A 21,733-nucleotide genomic window follows, 5' to 3' on the forward strand; every position below is an offset into this window, starting at 1 on the left:
TGCAGAGCAAAAATTACACAGAATTCCAAAGAGATCACATTCGTCTAGAATAAGAGAAAAATAAGCAGTAAAGTCAAATTCTAGAAAACGCTAATTTCAGATGTGTTTTCTAGGAAGGTAGTCAGACCTTTGAGAAGAATTTACATCGTTCATTTTTTGGTTGTTCATTTTTTAAATTAAAGCTGAGGAAAAGTAAAAAAATGTCATGATAGTTTATAATTCTCCAAAGGAGAGAGGAAAAACAACAATCAAAACATTATACTCAGAATAAGGATTTGAGAAAAATTGTTGTCAAGGCTTCTCTACCTGACAAATAGACAGACAAGAAAAAAACCCCAAAACCCAAAAAACCCAGCAAAACAGACACAACCTAAAGGCGGTAAGAAAAAAAGAAAATATACAGCTACTGTTAGAATGCAAATTTGAATTTGGGATCAACACAGGATATAATTTCAAGAGTTATTTAGTGGATTATTCTATTAGATAAGCTTTTTTTAAACATTTCACTGCTCAGCAGTCTAAATTTTAATTATTATTCTTATACAGTGTTACATCAGAGGGTTTCTTGGCCTCACCAATCCAATAGGATCATCTTATATTAAAACAGTTTACTGCTGGTGGATGTGACTGATTTTCCTTTCTTGCAAGAACCACAAGATAAGCAAAGTGACAAAACTTGATAGTAACTTAATTTTTTCTTAAAGGCTTCTCTTTACCACTTTGCATACTGAGATGGAAAAAATATGTGCAAGTCCACTGCCAAGACAGCCAACAGTAGTTCATTTTCTCTCCATAAGGTGGCAGAGCAGCCTGCCCTTCAGTACCATGTATTCCCGACTGTATTCCACTAAGGAAGTAGAAAAAGGAAATGGGTATTTTGTTTCATTTTGTCTACTAATTAGCCTTTTCCTCCAGCTCTGTGTTACAGTAAAAATCCATACAGTATTACTACATAAAATGTAGATAGCTCATAAACAGGACACCAGAACACGCAACCCATTAAATAAATAAAAAATACTAATTATCATTATTTGCTTGAGATTTTATGCACTCCATGCATTAAATACCTCCAGAAACACCTCAGAAAACCATAACAGAGTATAGGATGACTAGAGGATCATAAACCACCAACAACCACCAACTCCTGTTCAAATGAGTTTCCAAGAAGTCACATGAGAATATCTAGTGTACTATTAAGACAACTAGTTTAGTATTCTCTTTCTCCAGCTGTGATGGCAGGAAGCTGATATACAGGAAAGTTCCAACCACTCCAGCCTTGAAGGTGCAATCCTGTGCTACTTCTTAGTCAGTACAGTCCTAACCCTAGCAGGCCATGCAAGATGGATCCTAGCTAGGGAACATCCTATCCTCTTCCAGCTGCCCCTTAGCTCATGCTGGGGCAGCAGTGACAACGGCAGTGATGGTGGCATCAGTGAAACCCCACATCAAGAGTAATGCACCACACCAGGTGCATTCAGAAACACGCCAGGCTTCGTGCTCCCACTGCACAGGGAGAGGGCAGCATTGCACTTGGAGCTGCAGACGCCTAAGAAGACTCAAAAATCTTCTACTAATGAGGAAATAAGCACTGCCTGAGCAACCACACACTCTTGCCTCAAGGAAAAGGCAGCAGTCCAGGAGAAAAAAGCATCCTGGCAGGCAGAGCTGGCCCACAGATGGAACTTGATGTCATGCACTATTATAAATAATATTTTACTGCAATTACAGGGTTTCCAAACCCATCATAAAGATGGATGGACAGGCATGTCTCTGCTATGGCTTATTCCAGATGCTCTGTATGACCAGAGATTCTGTATATGACCCTGCTGGATTAAAACATTTTGCATTTTTTAAACTCAAATTCCTATAATTGTTTATGACAAATTAATCAAGCAAGGCACCAGCTACAACCAGCAGTGAGTCCATCATATTTGGTAGTGATCTGCTATTGACCCTTGTTTCTACAGAAGGCATAGGACTATTCATGTAAAAGTAGACTTTAAAATTAATATTGAAACCTAATTCTACAATCCTAAATTACACACTGTTAGCACTTCTCAACAAATCTCATTTGCAAAGGGCAGGCAGTTAAAATATATTTAGTGACATTTTCTAGCTGTTTCGTTTGCAGATGATTGCAATCTAGACCAAATCCAAGAAAGATGGAAACAAATCTGTGAAAGGGAACAAATTATTTAAACTGACCTCTTCATGATGCAAATGACAGCTGCTCTGAGGGAATTCCACCCAACCTAACAGTTTCATTTTGGAGGAATAGCCATGCATCCCCATGGCAAGGCCTGACACTAAGCAAACACTGATCACAGTACCCAGCACTAGGAGACCATGATTATTACCAGCTTAAGACCCAAGACCAGTTCTAAAACAGACCCTGAAGTTCTTCTCCAAGCAGTCAGACCACCCTTAGTTTTGGAACTTCTTACCAAATGGCACTTGACACTATATGCTCTTTTATTTGAATTTGTTCTATTTTTAAATAAATTGTTTGCTTGTTTTTAGACAAGCATCACTTGATAGTCTACAGATAAAGGACTATTTTAACTTCCACAAATACAACCAAAGATAAATTTTACCTCTTGACTTTGAAGTGTTTTAGATAAACGCCTATATAGACCCAGATAATGTTGGTAATAAATTCAGAGCCTGAAGTCAAAGCCTAGCAAGCTCAGACTACAAATAATGACCAGGTTCTGGTAAAGAGGATTATTACACACTGCAGTAGTTCCCTGAAGACTGTTGTGTCTGGCCTTAAGGATCCTACCTGAGAAAATATCTTCCTAAAAACCATACTTTAATGAACAAGGTGAGTTTAATGCAAGACAGTGATCTGTGGTCCATGTGAAATGGCCAGCTGGAGAATCATGAGTCTCACATCACCTAATCTATTTATAAGCATTTGAAATTTCACAGAGAATGAATATTAAGGATGGATACTTCATTCCTTTGAAGAATACGGTAATGTAAGCATCCAGCAAATAGTACTTTGGAACCTGAGACCTATAGCCTAATAATTGACCCATGTTTGGCTGTAAATATTTTCATTGTAGGAAACAAAAAAAGGTCAGAAGGGGCTGGAAATCCTTCTCAACAGCAGTGTTAAAGAGATGGTTCTATAGGTCAGTGAAACAGTTTCTTTGATGCCTAAAATGGACAATTCCCTGCAGTCTTTCCATCTTTTGATTTATTCCTGCTCTCTAGACTCAATGAAATAAGAGAATATATGAAAAATTTATCAAACACACCAAATCTACAAGCCATAGCAAGGTTGACTTGAACTAATGAAAACTATGAAAATCTTTGAAGTTCATTAGACCAGCCATTTTTAGCACTTCACCCCCATTTCTCAAGTCTTTAGAGGGCTGTTTGATTTCCTGTACTTATTTTTACCAGCTTCAGCACTACCATTTACCTGATTCTGTAGTTTCAGCTGTCGTAGTTTCATGCTTTCATCCTCAAAGATGCTGCAAAAGCAAAATAAACAAATCAATTAATTATTTCCCTTAAACAGTTTGCATTACAAGAACATAGGATATTCTCAGATAACAACTCCATCATGACTTAAAAATGGCAGTTAGACATTACTTCCATCTCACATGAAGACCAAGACAAAAGGTATTAAAAATAAAACATCATATTCTGTCATAAATAAGACTGAACTCTTGTTTAGTCCCCTTACTAAACCTTTCTGAAAAGACTTCAAAAGCACCAAAGGCTTCATTACTGGTAGATAGATTACAAACCTCTATTGAGGTGGGGCTAGGAGACAGTTTACACCTGAAGGCTTAACACAGTTCAGATCAATTCAGTAAACTCCCTGCTCCTTCATAGGATACCCAAATCCAAATAAATTCAGTTTTGTCTTGGAGTCAAACCTACATCATTTTCTCTTCCTGCCAGACGTTCCAGAACTACAGTTAATAAGTGAGAGAATCTGTGTTTGCAACATCTGACATTAATTCCTAAAGGTAAAAAAAGCAATGATTTTCCTATTTCAGTATTTTATAGATAACTTTCGTAAGAACTCTGATTTTTTTGTGCCAAGTTGTGTTTCAAATAGACTTCCCATTTCCTTCTGTATGATAGTGAATTATTTCATAAAATGCAATTTAGAGCAGTTAACCCCACAAAGGGGAAATGTTAATTGACTATTAAGCACATATTCTGCTGACCACAGTTGTGCTCTTTCCTTCAACACAGTTGTGACAAAGACCTCTCTGGAAGTAAGAAAACATCAGGAAGAAGGTACTTAATGTGGGAAACAGGCAAACATTATATATTTTATTAATAGCATGCAGAAAAGCAGGGCAAGCCACAATTTCAATTTAAACGGGAAATTCTCTGTCTGGTCTAGGTATCCATAAATGTCCAATGATGTGAAGTCACAAGCTAACAGCCAGTGCTGAATATAACCCTCACAAGGAAAACCAGACATAGAGAGAGCAGAGCTGGGGTTTCTGCAAAACACATGCCATGGAAATTGGATTACAGCACACAGAGCTAATGAGAGAAGAAAAGCCTGAGTCCCCTTAACCCCTAACAAGCAAGCAGATGATAAATCAAAGGTCCTTAAAGACAAATTACCCCAGTAAACAGAGACCCTGCTTTGGAAGGTTGAAATATGCAGAAAAAGAGTACACATAATATATAACAACTTATATACTCTAAAGTTGATACTAATTTTCCAACCAATAGTATTTTAAAACAAGTTAAGACTGCTATTGTGTTTTTTACTCCTCAGTTTTCCTTATTTCTATACTTTTTTTTTCCTATGTATTTGACCTGTCAAACAACAGGTCTAAAATCTTGAAAACATCTTGTTTCTAAAAACTGATGTTATTCCTCACATGGACCTGTAACACACAGTGTCTTGGATTCTAAGGGAATGGAGGGCCTGGAAAAATTAGTGTCTTTCTTGCATAGGGGTGGAGAGCTGTGTATCCCCAAAGCAACAGCTACAGTAATACAGTCATCTTCACTTGAAAACAGCCACAACTTAAGCAAGGAACAAGCAGAAGCACATCTACTGAGTGCAGCACAATATACAACAGTTGTCACACAAAACTTCAGTATAAAAGGTGCATGCTTACTATTTATAGCATACATGATGGAACAGGCCATCCTTAGCAAAGTCTGAGAAACAACTGAAAGTTCCACTTAAAATATTCATGTCAAAAAAAAAAAACCAAAAAACAAAAGAGAGAGGGAAGAGTCTTTTTCTTCTCATACACCTACTGACTTAAGAACTTGATGACATTTGTTAACTGCAGTTTGTTATAAAGCAATCTAGGTACCTGTGATCAACAGCAGACTTACAGACCCGTTCTGACGGACACAAAGGTGTCCTGTGCAGGTACAAGCTGCAATCTGTGGTTTTGTTGCTTTTCCTAGCAGAAAATATATCCCTAAACAATTTGAGCCTCTTCTTTAAAAAAATCAGAAGAAATAAACACTACCACTCCAGGAAATAAGTTTACAAGGTTTCCTTTCTACCTGGAAAATGCCAAAGTGCTGAAATAACAGGACTCACATACATGCCTTGTGGAAATCTTCAGTGAAAATTATTTACTTCATATGTTAAATTATTTTCTACCTAGACTGAAATAAAGTTACATTATGTAACAGGAGCATAACACAGACTACACAGTGCCTCAACTCTGGCCACTTAAATGACTCTTGAACATAAAGATTCCAACAGGTCACAGAGCTTGATAAAGGAAAAAAGATAACAAATGTCTCTTACAATTTACTTTTAAACACAGACCAAAATTGCTGAGTAGCAGGCAAAACAAAATGAAAGCAACCACCAATGCTTACCATTTTAAAGTGCAAGAATTCACTTGCAAGCCGTAAAATAAAGTCAGGAGCAATGTAGCACTATAAATACTAGCTTAAAAACACCCCTTTCACACAATTTTTTTTTTTAACTGCTCTTGCAACTTTTCTTCTTGAACTTATCATTATGAAAACATAATAACCACTCAAAAAATAGATTCCCACACTTCAAACCTTTTTTTACCCCTCACAGCAGGCTTGGTGTTATTACAAACTTTACCAGGAAAATGATGTGCCAGAGTCACTCCCACAGCTCACCACTAAGGAATGCAAGTGGTGTGCTAATCCAGCTGCAGGCTTCAAACAGGAATCCTCCTTCAGCTGGACTGACAACACAGATCGGTGCTCGTTGGACATGCCCACACCAAACCACTGCGCTCTTTGCTTTGCTTTTCTGTTTGAAGGGTTTATGTGCAATAAGAACAATTAAATATCCATCAGGAACAGGAAAAACAAGCAGAATTTCCATAGCTACAACACCACAGTTAGAAACAGGGAAAAAAAATCCCGACCACCTAACCAGTTGCCCATTTACCCGTGATAAATAAGAACTGAAAATTTTCAAGCAGTCTATCAATGTCCTCTCCCCAGCCACTGCAGCACAGCAGTCTACACAAGATCCTGCCACAGACACCACTGTTACATTTACCAGAATCCACCTGCAATCCTACTGAATCTGCATGACAGGTAACAGACACATGCCATGGAGAAAGGAAAGATTACTCAGAACAGAACATACAGGAAAAAAGTAATGATAGTGCAGGATACAGAATAAAAATGAGAGTGGGAAAGCAACTTAAATAATATTTGATAAAACATGGAAGAAGATGACAAGATGCAAAGGGGTTCACAGATTTGACACAGATTAATAGGGAGCAAAAAGTTTTATTTTTAACTGGTAGCATCTCAAATTCTTACTGAAGTCAGAATCAGCCTGGTTTTCATTTCATAATCAGAAATTAAAGTGTTGTAACAGGAATATGCAACAAATTTATTATAAATGAATTTGGTCTTTCCTAACCATTTTCAGAGTAGCAAACAACCACAATGAACATGTAACTCACAAATTATTTAACAGATATTCATATATGCAACTGAAGCTTCCTTTTTGTATGGTTTATTTTCCTTTCTGCAAAAAAAGGCACACTACATCTATTGACAGTTCTTTCAGAATGCACATATTTTTCAATAACACTGAAATTCTGGCATTACAAACCGTGGATAAGCAGAGGTAACACTTTTGTTTTCATTGCAGCTTGTCTGTGTTCCGGAGTATGCTGTACTTGAAAAAAAAAAAAACCCAACCAAAACACTTATGTTCTAAGCACTTGGCAATAATTACCATTGAATCAGCCAAACACAAACTCAGTATAATCCAACTCTGAGAACAATGAAAAACCCTGATATTAAAGCAGAATGTAGAAAATAAAAGCAATCCACCACCAGCTCGAAAATGTTCTTCCATTCTGTCCAAGGTCCACACAAGAGAAAGGACTGAAGAATTGAAGGGAGTTCAGCAGAAAGCTGAACAAATTGAACAAGGACTGAAAAGTGCACCTCTTATCAAGATTTCAATGCATCCTACAGTTTATTCAAGAGAAAATCAATATACTCCACTGTATTCCATGGATTTAAGGGTACACATGACATTGATGAGAGAGAAGACAAAATCCAGACATAAATAACTGAAGCTAAACTAATTCAGGTTGCAAATAAGTTTTTTATTTAACACTGTGACTAATTAACCATTAGGATAACTCATGGAGCTGTGGATTTTCAACAGAAAACAACAGGTTTTAACCAAGCTTGAATGTTATTATGCTAGAAGTTGCTGTTCTATACTACGGCTATGGTTTACCTCCTTTTTCAGGTGTGGTTATTCCAGATATGAGAGCTAAGCATTCTTCTTTCAAGTTACTTCAATTAAATCCCCTTTATATACTGACTGTTGAAGTTAAAAGGAGGCAGAAAGAAAAAAAAAAAGGTTGTCTTTATCACGGATCATGGAATAGTTTTGAAAGGAATTGACTGGCTGCAGTTATGAATGAGAGGCAATAAGCAGAGAAAGTAAGAAAAGCAACAGGAAAGAGCACCCTGTAGAGACAAAATGTTCTACATGACTGAGAACTTACTGGAAGGACATATTTGAAATATGTTAAACAAAGGAAAACACCATGATAGTTTTCCCTGCATTCAACAAAATGTACATTCCTCATATTCCACTAAAGAAACACTATACTCAGTTTCTCCTCCTAAACAAATAATGCAGCAAAAACTTGCAGATTTAATTTAGCTTCCCAGAGAGCTAAATCTATCCTGCAATTCAAGTAGTTAAAGGTTTGGTAAAGAAAAAGTAAGGTTGGCTGCCTCTTTTAGGAGGAAGGTCAGAATAGCTGATAGAAGCAGACCCCACTCCAACCTTAAATGAAAATCTGACCCAAGAGAAGGAAACACAGCTAGTTTTGCCTTAGAACTGTTCTAAGTATTTTTACAGCACATATCAGCACTGTACATGCACTCAATTCTTGGTGAGAAAAACTGAGGCATTATTACCTATTTGTGCACAGTTCTAGGGAAGTTATTAAAGTTTCAGATAGTCCATAGTTTGGCAGAGAGATTCAGGGAAAGTGCCCAACAGAAACTTCCAGATCATTTTAAAGTGAGCTGCATCTTGAGTTTACTGTGCCTTGTTACAAAAAAGCCTGATATTTTTGTATCAGTCTGACGTAGAAATCCTTTCAATAAACACAATCTTTAGATACCAGTGGGAATATGAACCTATATATTAATAATTGACATCCTTAAATTTTCAGTTGTTTCCATTGCTCTACTTCTTTTAAAGGAGCTCCAAGGCACAATAACACCATTTTGGTCCACAAATCTTCCCACTTTCCCAATATCTTATGTTCCATTTCTCACTCTACACAGGACTGCTTCCATCAAGAGTCTTACAAAGCTTATGTAATTTCTTTTTCCTTTACAGGACAGTTTATTAACGTGGTAGCAGCAGTTATAATATCTCTGAGCAATACTCCCAGAACTTAAAAATCAGCGGATGAGAAGAATGTAGCTTGTGGCCCACATCTTCATCCACTGGATTTTATTTTTAGCTGTAGAAGTGCAAGTAAAAGCAACTTCAGTAAGAAATGTTGAGTCAGCGGGTGTGAAAGCTGGTGTGTTTTGACTCTTAACCCTTCAATAAACTTTGATGGGGATTATTCTCTATGAAAGAAAGGAGAAGGTGTAGAAAAAACTTTAGTTGAAGAAAGATTCTTATCTTTCAAAAGATAGCTTCCAAACAAAAATTGCAATACTGTCTCTGGAAACTATCTGTAATGCACTTTCCAATGCACAAAATGGTGGAGTTCTGACACAGCTGTAATTGCATTTTTGGGAAAATACGTAGCATACATCCATAAGAGTGAAGGCTACCAAATTTTTCTGCCTTCCCCAAGGCAAAAGAGTGGGGTTTTCTGGCAAACACAGGATATTCTTTCCTTCATAATAAATAAGCAGTAAGTCTTCAAAAGTAAACTGATCTGCTGCAAGTCACCCATAAAATGCCACACCTATTTCTAAGTGACATTGCTGAAGTTGCATCAACATTTCATTAAATTATTTTTAAGCAGGTGATACTTCAATAAAGACAAGTTTTAGTCCATCTGCCTTTTTTACAGAAATCAGTAAAATCAGTTTCACCTTTGATCCCTCTGCACCCCAAAACCACTAATGCCAATAGAATACTGTTTTGAGAAAGAGTTCACAAAATTTGTTTGAAAAATTTTTTACCTACTGAATATATTATGAGAACAATGACATGGAAAGAGTGAACACCTAGTTTTGGAAGCAATTCTGAATGAGTGAATAAACACCTGTCTTGGATTTGCTTTAGTATAGAAACTATGTCCCGCATAATACAGATTGAATAAGATTTATCTCAGAATATTTGAAAATAAGTATAAAATGAACCAATAAGAACAATAAACTCAACTGCCAGATCAGTGTGGATTAAGGGAGCAAGTAGAGACAAGCACTGAGATCTGCATGCCGTACTTCATTTCAAAACATACCTGAATCCACTACATATTCCTGCCAATAACTTGTACCAACTATCTGCACAATTTATAACTTAAAGACCACTTTACAACTTTAGAAAGATCCTAAAGAAACAAAACTGCAAACTAATCCTTTAAAACTTCTGCTTCTACCTACCTGCAGGCTTAAAAATTTTAATGTGAAACTATCAGGTGTTTTTCTTTAAAGCCACACAGATCAGAAGCATGTCAAAAAAACACCCAAATCAAAACACCCACCATCTGCCCTTCCCTGCTAAACACTGCCTTCAAAAAAAAAAAAAAAAAAAAACCCAAAAAAAAACAGAAAAAAAAAACCAAACACAAAACCATAAACAAACCAAACCTGAAAAGGCTGGTGCTCTGAAGAGAGCCCAGACAACTCATAGCAACACTAATACTGTGCTGAAGAAAGGAATGCAAGCAAAAACTAATCTGAGGAATACATGCTAAAAACATTATTTGCTATAAAACATTAACAGGTTAATAATTATTTTTGTTGGCTAAACCAAATAGAGTGAATTTAATGCAAGCCTATCCTTGCAGCACTACACTTTCCATACTTGCATCCATTTTGGGGTGACTGTTCACATGTCAAACATAACTAGGTAAATAATGATGTAGTTTAGTACTGACTGACCAAGTCAGTCCAGCCACTTGACCAGCCAAGTCAATGGAGAAAAAAGGATTTATCAGTACAGGAGACACAAGTTTCTGTTTTCTTTACGATACTTGTTCCAGTGATTTTGTAAGGTAAAATAAAACTGTGCAGGCAAAGTAAAATGACCACTCAAAGATCACATCTGCCTTCAGTTTCAAAATGGTATCTGTGGAAGCACAAAAACCCACAAAGAGTATAAAATTATCATCAGTGGGATAGTCTTTGCATTATTACACACCCACACAAACATACCCCCAATAAGGTAAAGTAACAGAATATTGAGAAATGAAAAGTCCATAGGAGAAAAGCTGAATTATCGTTAAACAAAGAATGAAGCTTATGCTGTTTATCAAGTTTCATTTTTCAGAAGTTGATTCATATTGTTTTGGTAGATAACAGGTTTGTCACGAGCCAGCAATTCACTCTCTCAAGGCAAAGATGGCCAAGAGCATCCTGGGCTGCATTAGGGAAAGCACTGCCAGCAGGCTGAGGGAGTGACACCACCCCTCTGCTGGTGAAGCCACACCTGGGGTGCTGCATCCAGTTCTGGGCTTCTGGGAGCAAGAAAGAGATGGACATACTGGAGCAAAACCAGCAAAGGACCACAAAGGTGCTTAAGGGACCAGAGTATGTTTTACGTGAGGTGAGACAGAGAGAACTGGGCCTGGAGAAGTGAAGGCTCAGGAAGTAACTTATCCATGTCTATAAATACCTGATGGAAGGGTGTAAAGCAAATAAAGCCAGCAGTACCTACTGACAGCGCAAGAAGCAATGGACACAAACTAAACACATGAAATTCTACCCAACACCAAGAAACAGTTTTCCAGAGAAAGTGGGCAAATATTGGAACAGGTTGCTCAGGAAGATTGTAGAGTATCTGTCTTTGGAGATACTCAAAACCCTACTGGACACCATTCTGTGCAATCTGCTCCAGCCAACCCTGCTTAAACAGCAGGGTTGCTCCAGATCATCTCAAGAAGCCCCTTCCAGCCTCTGTGATTCTGTCTGGTTGGGTTCCAGAGGTCACAAGTTTATATCCCAAGTGTGAGAGCACAAACTAGAGGACAATAAAAAATACAGGCTGTTGCAAAAAAATGCAACAGGAATAAAAGCATGATGAAAAGGTTACATATTGAGCTCAGAACTATTTTGACTACTGTATTGCTTAGTGTTTTACACACCATTCAAAAAGTGACTTATCAAGTACCAAAGATTAGCTCTTCTTACTTGGAACAAGGGAATAGAGCAAGGAAAACAAATCAGCATTCTCTGGACAGAAGCTAGTATGACTTCTATCTGGACTATAAAGAAGAGTGCAAACAAAAGCCTGTGTCATTCTCTGCTATACTACACTGGGAGAACAGAAAGGAGATCCTTGTTTTTCTTAGCCTCAAGTCTCAAATAAATTCATTTCTGCAAACCTAAAGCAAAAGAAGTATTCTTCTCCTAGAAGGAAGGCGAAGAGAAGCCAGAAATCCACACAAGCCATTAACCATCAAAGCCATCATCAATGCTGGGAGGGTGGCACAGAGGAACACAATCATAAGAATATGCACATAAACTTATATTTTAAGTGTGTAGCGAAATAGGGGGTTTCAACTGGGTTTTTATTATAATTCTTTCAAGGGACCTCCTGTCAGTCATATTCCTTCAGGAGTTCACAGCTAGTGACTCCATGACTCAGGACTTTTCAGCTCCTAACCACCACTACAACTGCACTATGCTTCAGGTTTATTCAGTTGAACCTAATGAAACTTAGGTTTCTGCTAAGAAAAAGAAAGAGAAATTTATTTCACAAGCAGAACTTCACCCTTCTATTTAATTTCCTCTCAACTACATGCTTCAAATACCCATGGTCATTTCACTTACAGAAACACCTCTGCCCAAGGAAAGAGGAAAGCAAGATCCCCAGGGGGGTGGAATTCTGTCTCCTGTGATCTTCTATTTGTGAATTATTAAACCTTGCCTGTCACTTTGGTTGATGTTGTACCTCATTACAACAGGAAGCCAGTGAAATGTAGAGCAGCCATTATTCTCTCCTAGCAACAAAGGCAGTAGTTAAATAGCACGTGCTATGCTTAACCCAGACCAGGTAACAAAACTCAAAGTTCCCTGAAAAGAAGTGCATCATGCTTGTGCTTGAGAAGATGAATTGCATTTGTGTAATAGTATTTCAAACTAAAAATAGGGAAAGGAACATGAAATTTTCTGAACAGACACTCTTGAACTGATTGTTCCCAGTCCATTTTTTTTTTTTAATTTTAGAAAAATTGAAAGGGAAAGCCATTAAAGAGACAGAAACAGCAAAATGTCATTTCAATCTCAAACTAGGTGACTTGGCAAGATATCACTGCTAGATTTTAGTTCTTGTTCTTTTTTCCTTCAGATATCACATAAGAATGCAAAGTCAGAAAGGAATGTAGATGCACCCAATAGCAAGAACACAAGCAGTTAAGAGTTCAAACATCCCACAGAATATGTTTTAAAGAGCACTAAGAGTTGGCATAAATGTTCTTGCAGTAGTCTAAGGCAACATCTCCAGGCATATCAGCAAATCCACGTAGAAGAGAATTCATCCCATGACCCAATTACAACACAGTTTTATTTTGGAGATCACTCAGCTGTGCCTCAGCAACAAAACAAGAGTCTGGAGCTATCCCAGTGCAAGCCTTGTTGCAGAAAGTTTTCACACATACAAAGCCATAATTTTGTTAAGTCAGCGCATTTTTCCCTCCTACAAATGTTACACTGTGATTAAAAAAAAAAAAAAAAAAAAAAAAGCAGAAAAGTAATGGCTCTCTATTAAAAAAAAAAAAAGGGTCACCAGTAACATAAATTCTAGGTGGTAAGAGATAGGAAAACAGCTAACTAGAAACTAGAGATAATTCAAACAAGGTTCAACTTTAGGATACCTCTTTGCAATTGCTGTTACTAAGTGAATCTCAAATTGTATTTGGAAATTTTAGTCACACATTGTTGCCTTTTCTCCCTTGACACTGCCGTCTACATCACAACAAGTGAGGTGACTCGTTCGTTCACGTTAACGGCAGCAGCATCAAATTGCAAAAGGTTTTCTTTTCAGTTGAATCTGTACTCCAAGGAGTACGTATCAACCACACTTATAAAATATTTACAGGTTTATCTCACTTTGAACAGATTTCTTCATTATAATGTTTAGAGCTTAAAAGGGTGAAGCAAACAGAATATTAAGCCAATTCTCATTCATCTAAGGATAAAATTTGCAGAATTGTTAAGTCCTGGAATTTAACAAATGCTGCTTGTTCATTTTAAGAAGGTCACTGGTGGCTAAATAAAAATACCCAAGGACTAACAGAGATACTGAGAGGCTTTTTAAAAGAATTTTAAACTTATCTGTCTTCTCTGGTTTACAAGTATAGCTAAAAGAATTAGCAAAATATTTTGTCCTTTTTCTCCTCAAAATCATAATTATGGTGCATTTACACAAAATACTCAAGCCCAGCAGGCACGGAGATTCCTGACAACCTCAACTACACTCAAGTTTGTAAAATGTGGAAAGGGCTTTTGGCCAGAAAACAGTATGACTTTTGAAGTTTTCAACTTCTGTTAATCCGTGGGCTCTTAATATTTTGAAAATTGAGCTTATTTGCAACAGGCTGTTTTTCTTCATTAACTTTGGGAGACACTGAGGAAATATCCCAGAGTTTCAGAGTTCACAAACAGAAAGCCACTAACTGATGCATGTCTGGACCCCAAGGAAGCATCCAAATGAGGGCAGGACTGCTGTAGCTGACATCCAGTTTTGTAGTCTCTGTAGACTCAGTCAAGATTTTTGCCCCTTGAAAATTCTGTTCCTCTTACATGACATCTGCAAGTCAGAAGCTGAAGCATATTTGGAATGCAGCATGTGGGAAGCTTTAAGCTTTGTCTACTGTGTGACTAGTGTGCAAAAGGGCAAAGTCCATTGGGCTCAGAGATTCTAAAATACATACTATCATAAGAAACAAATTTCCTTCACAATATTTTAAAAGCTTACAATTAATTAGAATTATTTCTAACTGAATGTTTCTACACTAATAATTCATGGTAGGTCTCCAAATGGACCTTCCCAAATAAGAGAGAAGGTCTAGCACTTACCAAAAACATGAAACAGTAATATCAAGCTCATCATTTTCTAAAGCACTAAGACAGTTGTGTCATGTCTACCTGAAGCCAAATTTTAAAATGAAGTTGAGCAATTTGAATTGCAGCCAGTTCCAGTGGAAGAAAGTCTAACACAACACAGTATTTGCAAGTGAGAGCCTGTAGATGGCCTAAATCCAAGATCTCTGCTGTCTATCCATCATCATGTATCCCACAGCACACTTACAAAAGAATATGCATTAATTTTTGACTGGTAATATTCGACTCTGTCCATCAGAAATAAAATACTTCCAATATCTTTATGTGTATTTTTCACATTTCTGAATAGTAAAGGCATTCCACCCCTGGGGGGAAAAATGGCCAAAAAAAAAAATGTAGCCAACCAGTTCTCAGGTACATCTTTGTTAAGCTTTACCTGTAGGATCTTCATTGCCATGAAGTGCCAGTTATTATGCATCACATTAACCTTCTCTATAAAATCCACTGTTTGGACAACTGACAATTATTTTACCAAACAAGAGTTCTAGTAACCAGATTTGTGACTTTTGGATAATTTTACTATTTTGTCTCAGAAAAAGAAGAACCTTCCTAAGAATACAGACATTTGTCTTCCTCAAATTTATTACAACGCTGATGAACACTCCAGAAAAATAAACACCTCTAAAAATAACAAGCCTTACAGATCTATTTTAAAACTATGTACTTTTCTTTAGGTTCATGTAGTCTAGTTTTCTTACCTTAACCATGGGGACTAAGAAAGCTAAAGAAATGGATGTTTCTTTAATAAATTGGGATGGGAGGGAAGCCGCTATCCCATGAACTGCCATTATTGTTAGCCTGTTCCTGGGGAGCACCCATAAAAGCACATGAGACAAGTTTCTCAGCAGAAAGAAATGATGCCAGTAGAACTGTTATCAGAAGAGCAGCATTATTTCCTGTAGCGTCAACTCTGTCAAACTTAAAGGTCTACTGTGCAGGGAAATTTACACATATCTGGACATCATTTCCTTAAAAATTGTTTCCAGAACTGCTAGACAACCCAATGCCTTTCAAGTCTGCATAAAGAAGCAATCTAATGTTGCATAGCATATTTGGTGGATCCAAGCAATTACAGGACCCTTTCTAACTCTTATTGTTGCTTTTCATCCTCCTTAAATTACCAAATGTAACAATGTATGTAATAAAAAAAAATAGTGTTTCTCTTCTACACTACGTTCATTATCACTTCACTACCCTAAGTTTAGGTCTCTCTCTTTACTTGCTTTACTTCTTCCTATCCAAATAGAGGCACAAAGATAGATTTTCCTGTTTTTTTTTTTTTTATAATCACACTAATTCTGCCAAAACCTGGGGTTTTTTTCTGCTTGCCAGTACACTCACATTTAATTTCAAATAATTTCGATTTTGAGCTACTTAAGTGCCACAAGCATAAAGTCTTTCCAAAACTGCTTCTCCATCGTTCACAGCTGTTTTTCCTATTACATCACTTGAGTTCATTTCAGTTATTCCTCCTGTTTTTCTTGCAAAGGCCCACCGAGAGTGATACTAAATATCCAGAGAGCTTCATTAGGAGGAGCGGAGGGGCTGAATAACACCGCGAAAACGCTTCACAGCAGCACCCAGAAACTAGGAGGAGACCGAGACACCACAAAACCGGTTTAATCTTCAAGTATTCAGATGATGCACACCAACGCTGAAGAGTGAAGCACATAAAACACACTCGCACATAAAACAGCGGCGCGGCTGTCGCCCGCCAGCGGCACGCGGGTGTTACCGGGGCAGCGCCGATCCGCGTGGCCGTTGCCGTGCGGCTCCGCCCGCCCGGGCCCCGCAGCGGCCGCTCATCCCGGCACCGGGCGCTGCTGCCACGCGAGGCAGCCCCCGCCCAGGCCTGTTCGGCCCCGGGCACGCCGCCGCCGCCGCCCCAAGCCCCGCTCACCTGTGGGCGGCGGGACCGCCGGGTCCCCCCGCTCCGTCCATCGCGGCCCCGCCGTTGCTATGGGCCCCCGCCCGCCGCTGCCCTTAGCAACGGCGCGCGGCACTGAAGCGCGCCGCCATTGGCCGGGGCCGCGAGCACGCCGCCCGCCGATTGGCCGAGGCGCCGCGCAAGCGCAGCTGAACGCAACGGCCTCCCCCGTCCCTCCCCGCCGGAGCCGCCCGCCGCCTCCGCCAGGAGCGGGGAACAGTCCCGCCGGGAACCGCGTGGGGCACAAAGCCCTTTCCAGACACACTTCCCCAGGGAAGACCGACCCAAATACGCCCCCCCCACCCCGCCCCTCCGTCGCCAAGACCCTCCCCCGCGCCCGCCCCGGCGTTCGTCGGAGGCTCTGCAAGGCGCAGTAGAGGGCTCGGCTGAAACCACGTCCCCTCTTCAGCCCCCAAAGGGACATCATCTGTTCGGGCGTGTGCTGGCACGCAGCAGAGTGGCTGCTCCCGCCAGGTCAGGTGTGGGCCTGTCTTCTCGAGAGCTCGATGTTTGCCTTCACCAGGATGTCCGCAGCGCTCAGCTTCCCTTGCTCCCGCAAGTACTTCATTATGTGCGGCCGCCGTCTCCAGGTGACCTTTACTCCGTACTCGTGCTCGGGAGTATCTGTAACCAGTACTGCTGCCGCTTCCCCTCTCCCACACGGATCAATACCGAATGGCAACTCTTCTTCTGGATGCCAGGCATGACTACTTTGTGACAGAGTGTTGCTGCACCTCTCATTCCTTGGGGAAGGAACCTGTGCAGCCTCTGCATCTGATGGACTAAGGACATCTTGCTCCACAGGCTGGGGAGCAAGCTCTCCACAGTTCTCTGGACTCTTCACCTGGATGTTGGCATTTGCTACTGTCCCTTTCTTAGGCTGGATGGGAGAGTATTGTGCATTCTTTCTCAAGCAGTTTGGATCATCCAACAGAGGGACTGCATGCCCTTCTGGATGCTCAAAAGTTAAAGGAGGAAATCTGCAGGCTACAGCTCCTCGACAAGCTCCTCCTGCATGAAATGAACTGTGGTTACCATCCTGATTATAGGGCTTCTGAGGACCATGATGCTTCTTCTGGCGTGCTTTCAACACCACTGCCTTAGTTGTGTCAAATTGTGGGCATACCTGAAGGGAAAGACATAATAATAAGATAAAAACCCAACCCTTTTCTCCAGACAAATAATGCCTACCTGATTCTACTTCCCCACCTTTTTTCAGTGTGTTCATTGAATAATATGTTCTGCAGCAAAGCAAATGAGTCACTAACAAAGCTGCTATGCATGAGAAACCTCTCAACCTCAACATCATGTTTTGCCACTTTTCTCTGGAAAGTCATTGGGGTGCAAGTGAACTGTTCTCTGGCAACTCACAAAGAGCTCAAGATTTGGGTTTTAAAGGAAATCTAAGTGGCATCTACTCCTGTAACCCCTGCAGATTTAAGAGAGTTCAGAATGGATCCTTTTTCTTTCTGTGTCTTAGCATAACTCAAATAGATTCAAAGAACTAAGTCCTCAGCTTCTCCAAAGAAGTAGAGGCTGAACTGGGAGAGCAACACAAAATGATTGAAGAAAGCCCACTTAGCTCAATCCCCTTAGATTATATTAATAGGGCATTCAAAATCTTCCCCCCAAGCATCTTTGTTTCAAAACATAGTTAATTTCTGTATTGTGGAGTAACAGATCACCCAAAATCCACTTCTACAATCAGCTTCTTATAGAAGAGATGGTCCAAGCTCAACAGTCTGTATTTCTTTGAATTATTATGAACTCATACTCAAACCCTGAAAATCCTTTTATTAGAGTGTTCTTTGCCTTCCTGGTTACCAACAAAAGAGTCAGACTCTGTTTCAGATTCCAGTTTGCTTTTCCCAAGAGCACTCCAAACTGAGTTCTTGCTATGGTAACTACAGATCTCCTTCAGCATTCCTAGGTTACAGTATAGTTCCTCAAAACACTGAGTACAATTTAACTAAGGATGGCGATTGTCTGATGTACATCTGAACTGTTTGAATCCAAAGGCATTGTGCAGGAAAAGAGAAATGATTCTGTAATCATTGTATACTAGCACATACTTAACATAGTCCCTGATTTTAAGGATATGGCTTCCTGGCTTCAGAGAATATGTAGGGTAGGTTTTACCTATGCAGGAACCTAGTAGTGAAAAAGGTATGAAAAACTTAGATAATGCCAAAAAGAGAGGAGGAGAAAATCAGTTTCCATTGAAACAAGTTGACAGACACTCTGCAGAGGATGCCTCCAGAAGTTACAAACCTACCACAGTTTCCACAAACCTACCACAACTGAGAAATATTTAACAGTTTCAGTACTGATAGCTTCAAACAAATTTTAGAATACTTGTATTTTAGGAATCAAAGAGCTACCAGAGTGGATGCTTCCATCTTTTCCAAACAAAATGAATGCTTATTCACAGCAGTTATTTCACTTAGTGATTCCCAAACCTAGTAGAGCTAACTGCCTCAAGCAGATACAAAAAAAATTTTAAAGAGGAAAAAATTGAAGATGTTCTACTTCAAGGTTAAGGTGTTACAAAAATACCTGCAGGTCAACAGGAACAAAGGAATGTTTCATGCAGGTTTGAAATCACACTTCCTGAGTTTGCTTTGTGAAGAGCAGAGTCAAGCAGCAATGTTTAAACAGAGCTCCTCTAGGTGATGACTACTGTTGTATAGGAACAGTCTATCTTTGCTGCAGCTGTTTGCTTAAAAAAATAAAGCTTTACATTACATGATATAAGGAGTATTTTAGGAACACAGAAATGGAAAAGAGAGCAGGTTAGAGCAAATGATTCTGAAGTGAAAACCTATGTTCTCTAAAGTTAGCAGTGTCAGATTTAAACAATACACCCAATATTTTAACATGTAACATTTAGAGTTCAACAGTAATTTCAAACAGCAAGCCAATAAGAAAAGACTCTCCTAATGTTTATTTTGTGCAGGGTTTTTGGTTGCTAAGGAAAACAGTGTTTTCCTGATGGGAATGATTTTTCTAGAAGACAAATATTCATTAATCAGTACACACTGCACACAGTTTATGTCTTCAAGTAACCAAGACCTTAGTGCTTATTCTTAGGATGTAAAGCAAGTCAAGCACTTATTTATGCTTTAGACTGATAGAGGGAATTCAGGTCTGGGCTACTGATTTTCCAGATCCAGAACAGATAACTTTCTGTCAAGGCATACAGGAGAAACTTGAGAACTGTTGCTGTGGGACGCAGGAGGAAATATAATTTGCACCAACCCAGGCAGCAGAGGTGTTCGGGTCCACAGGTTTTGTAGGCAGACGTCTGGGATTCTCAGCTAAATGCAGTGGAGTTTCATAACAATGGATGGGTCCTGCCCATGGCTTCTCAAGGAAAATCAGCTCTGCCTTCCTGGCCTTGTGGGTACACTTCTTCTTTGGAGGCATCAAAAGGTATGGTAAAACTACTTAGAAACCTCATGATGCTTGTTGGAGCCAACTGAAGAAAGAGGGAAGCACCCCAAGGAGATGCTAAAGTGCTCTCGAATCTGTAGAAGGCAAATAAATGGATTTGAAGACAGATTTGTTTGGAAACCTCAGATGCAGTTTTTAACAAAAGAAAAACATTTATGCAACAGCACAGTGTACACATCTTGAGGCAGACATTTTCCCTTTGGACCTTTTGTCAATTTTCAGGTAGATTTAGAAATGCACTGCAGGAAGGGGAGCAGCTGACCTACTGATTCAGCTATGAAAAGAAAAAAAAAGTCAAAAAACTTATTTTCTTTTTTTCAATTCAATCTTGTTTGTAATACCAAGAAGATATTGTAGGGCTAAGATAATCAAAACTCTTCCCCTTTCTGGTTGCTAACTACTGCATGTTTTAATTTCGAGAGATTTTAAGTTTATTTTTTTCTTTTTTACAAAACAGATTTGACATCTCCCTCCTGTATTCTACAGATCTTGCATGGTTTGTTTATTTGCTTTGCCTAATGAGTAAGTTTGAACTGAAGTAACATTGTATTTAATTTTCTGTTGAAAAACACATCACAGAATCAATTAGGTTGGAAGACCTCTGAGATCATCAAATTCAACCTATAGCCAAACACCACCATGGCACTAAGTGCCTTCAGGGACAGGGACTCCACCTCCCTGGGCAGCCCATTCCAATGTCTAATCACCCTTCCTGTGAAGAACTTCCTAATGCCCAACTTAAGCCTCCCCTGGTGCAGCTTAGGATTATGTCCCCTTGTTCCATCACCTGAGATGGTGCCTGAGAGGAACGGCCAACCCCCACCTGGCCACAGCCTCCTTTCAAGCACTTGTAGAGAGCGCTAAGGTCCCTGCTGAGCCTCCTTTTCTCCAGGCTGAACACCCCCAGCTTTCTCAGCCCCTCCTCATGGACCTTGTGCTCCAGACCAGCTCTGCTGTCCTTCTCAGGACCCACTCCAGCACATCAATGTCCTTCCTGAACTGGGGGGCCTGGAACTGGACACTGCACTCTGCCCCAGCAGTGCCGAGTAGAGAGGAACGTCGCTGCCCCGGTCCCGCTGGCCACGCTATTGCTGATACAGGCCAGGTGCCATTGGCCGCCTTGGCCACCTGGGCACAACTGGCTCATGTTCACCCTACCTGACTCACCATAGATCAGCACAGACAAGAAAATGTGATAACATTTCATGAGGAATATATGAGACTCCAACAGCCTGACTGCTTACCTAAGTGGCAGCGTGCTCAGGGGGTCCTGCGGCACCCCCCTAGCCCGGCGCAGCCGTGGCACACACGTTAAACGGTAAAACCCGTAGCTCTTCACCAGGAGTCAGCGCACTGCCGGCGGCCCGGGCGCACGGCAGGGCTCCCAGCCGCGGGCAGCATGGTTGAAGGAAGCTGCCGACACTGCCGCAGCCGGGGCGGGAGCGGCCGTCCCGGTACGAGGGCGGGCGGGACAATGCGATCCCGGCAGCGGCCCGGGCCCCGTCCCGCCCGCACATCCGTACCCCCCGCCGCCGCCGCCGATTGGCCCGGGCCGGCCGGCCCCGCCCCCGCCGCCGCTCACTGGCGCAGGCCGGCACGTGACTG

The 21,733-nt window shown here is 40.1% G+C and overlaps 2 protein-coding genes across 3 annotated transcripts in view; both read right to left on the reverse strand.

Annotated features, from left to right (window-relative positions):
* Positions 1 to 16,708, reverse strand: part of TULP3 (TUB like protein 3) — a 50,332-nt gene extending 33,624 nt beyond the window's left edge. For both annotated transcript variants that reach the window (XR_008429379.1, XM_053935481.1), the window contains exons 1-2: positions 16,649 to 16,708; positions 3,431 to 3,482 (exon numbers count right to left, since the gene is read on the reverse strand). Coding sequence is in view for 1 of the 2 variants with exons in the window: in XM_053935481.1 (XP_053791456.1) it covers positions 3,431 to 3,482; positions 16,649 to 16,689 (93 nt within the window). In the remaining variant the exon portion in view is untranslated. The remainder of the gene's footprint in view (positions 1 to 3,430; positions 3,483 to 16,648) is intronic.
* RHNO1 (RAD9-HUS1-RAD1 interacting nuclear orphan 1) lies at positions 16,353 to 21,680 on the reverse strand. Its single transcript, XM_053935483.1, has 3 exons — positions 21,373 to 21,680; positions 19,934 to 20,202; positions 16,353 to 17,801 (listed from the first exon to the last, which is right to left on the reverse strand). The coding sequence occupies exons 2-3, from the start codon at positions 20,099 to 20,101 to the stop codon at positions 17,151 to 17,153; spliced, it is 819 nt and encodes a 272-aa protein (XP_053791458.1). The 5' UTR covers positions 20,102 to 20,202; positions 21,373 to 21,680; the 3' UTR covers positions 16,353 to 17,150.
* Between the last annotated feature and the right edge of the window lie 53 nt (positions 21,681 to 21,733).

The sequence above is a fragment of the Vidua chalybeata genome, chromosome 2, assembly GCF_026979565.1.
Source record: "Vidua chalybeata isolate OUT-0048 chromosome 2, bVidCha1 merged haplotype, whole genome shotgun sequence".
NCBI lineage: Eukaryota > Metazoa > Chordata > Aves > Passeriformes > Viduidae > Vidua > Vidua chalybeata.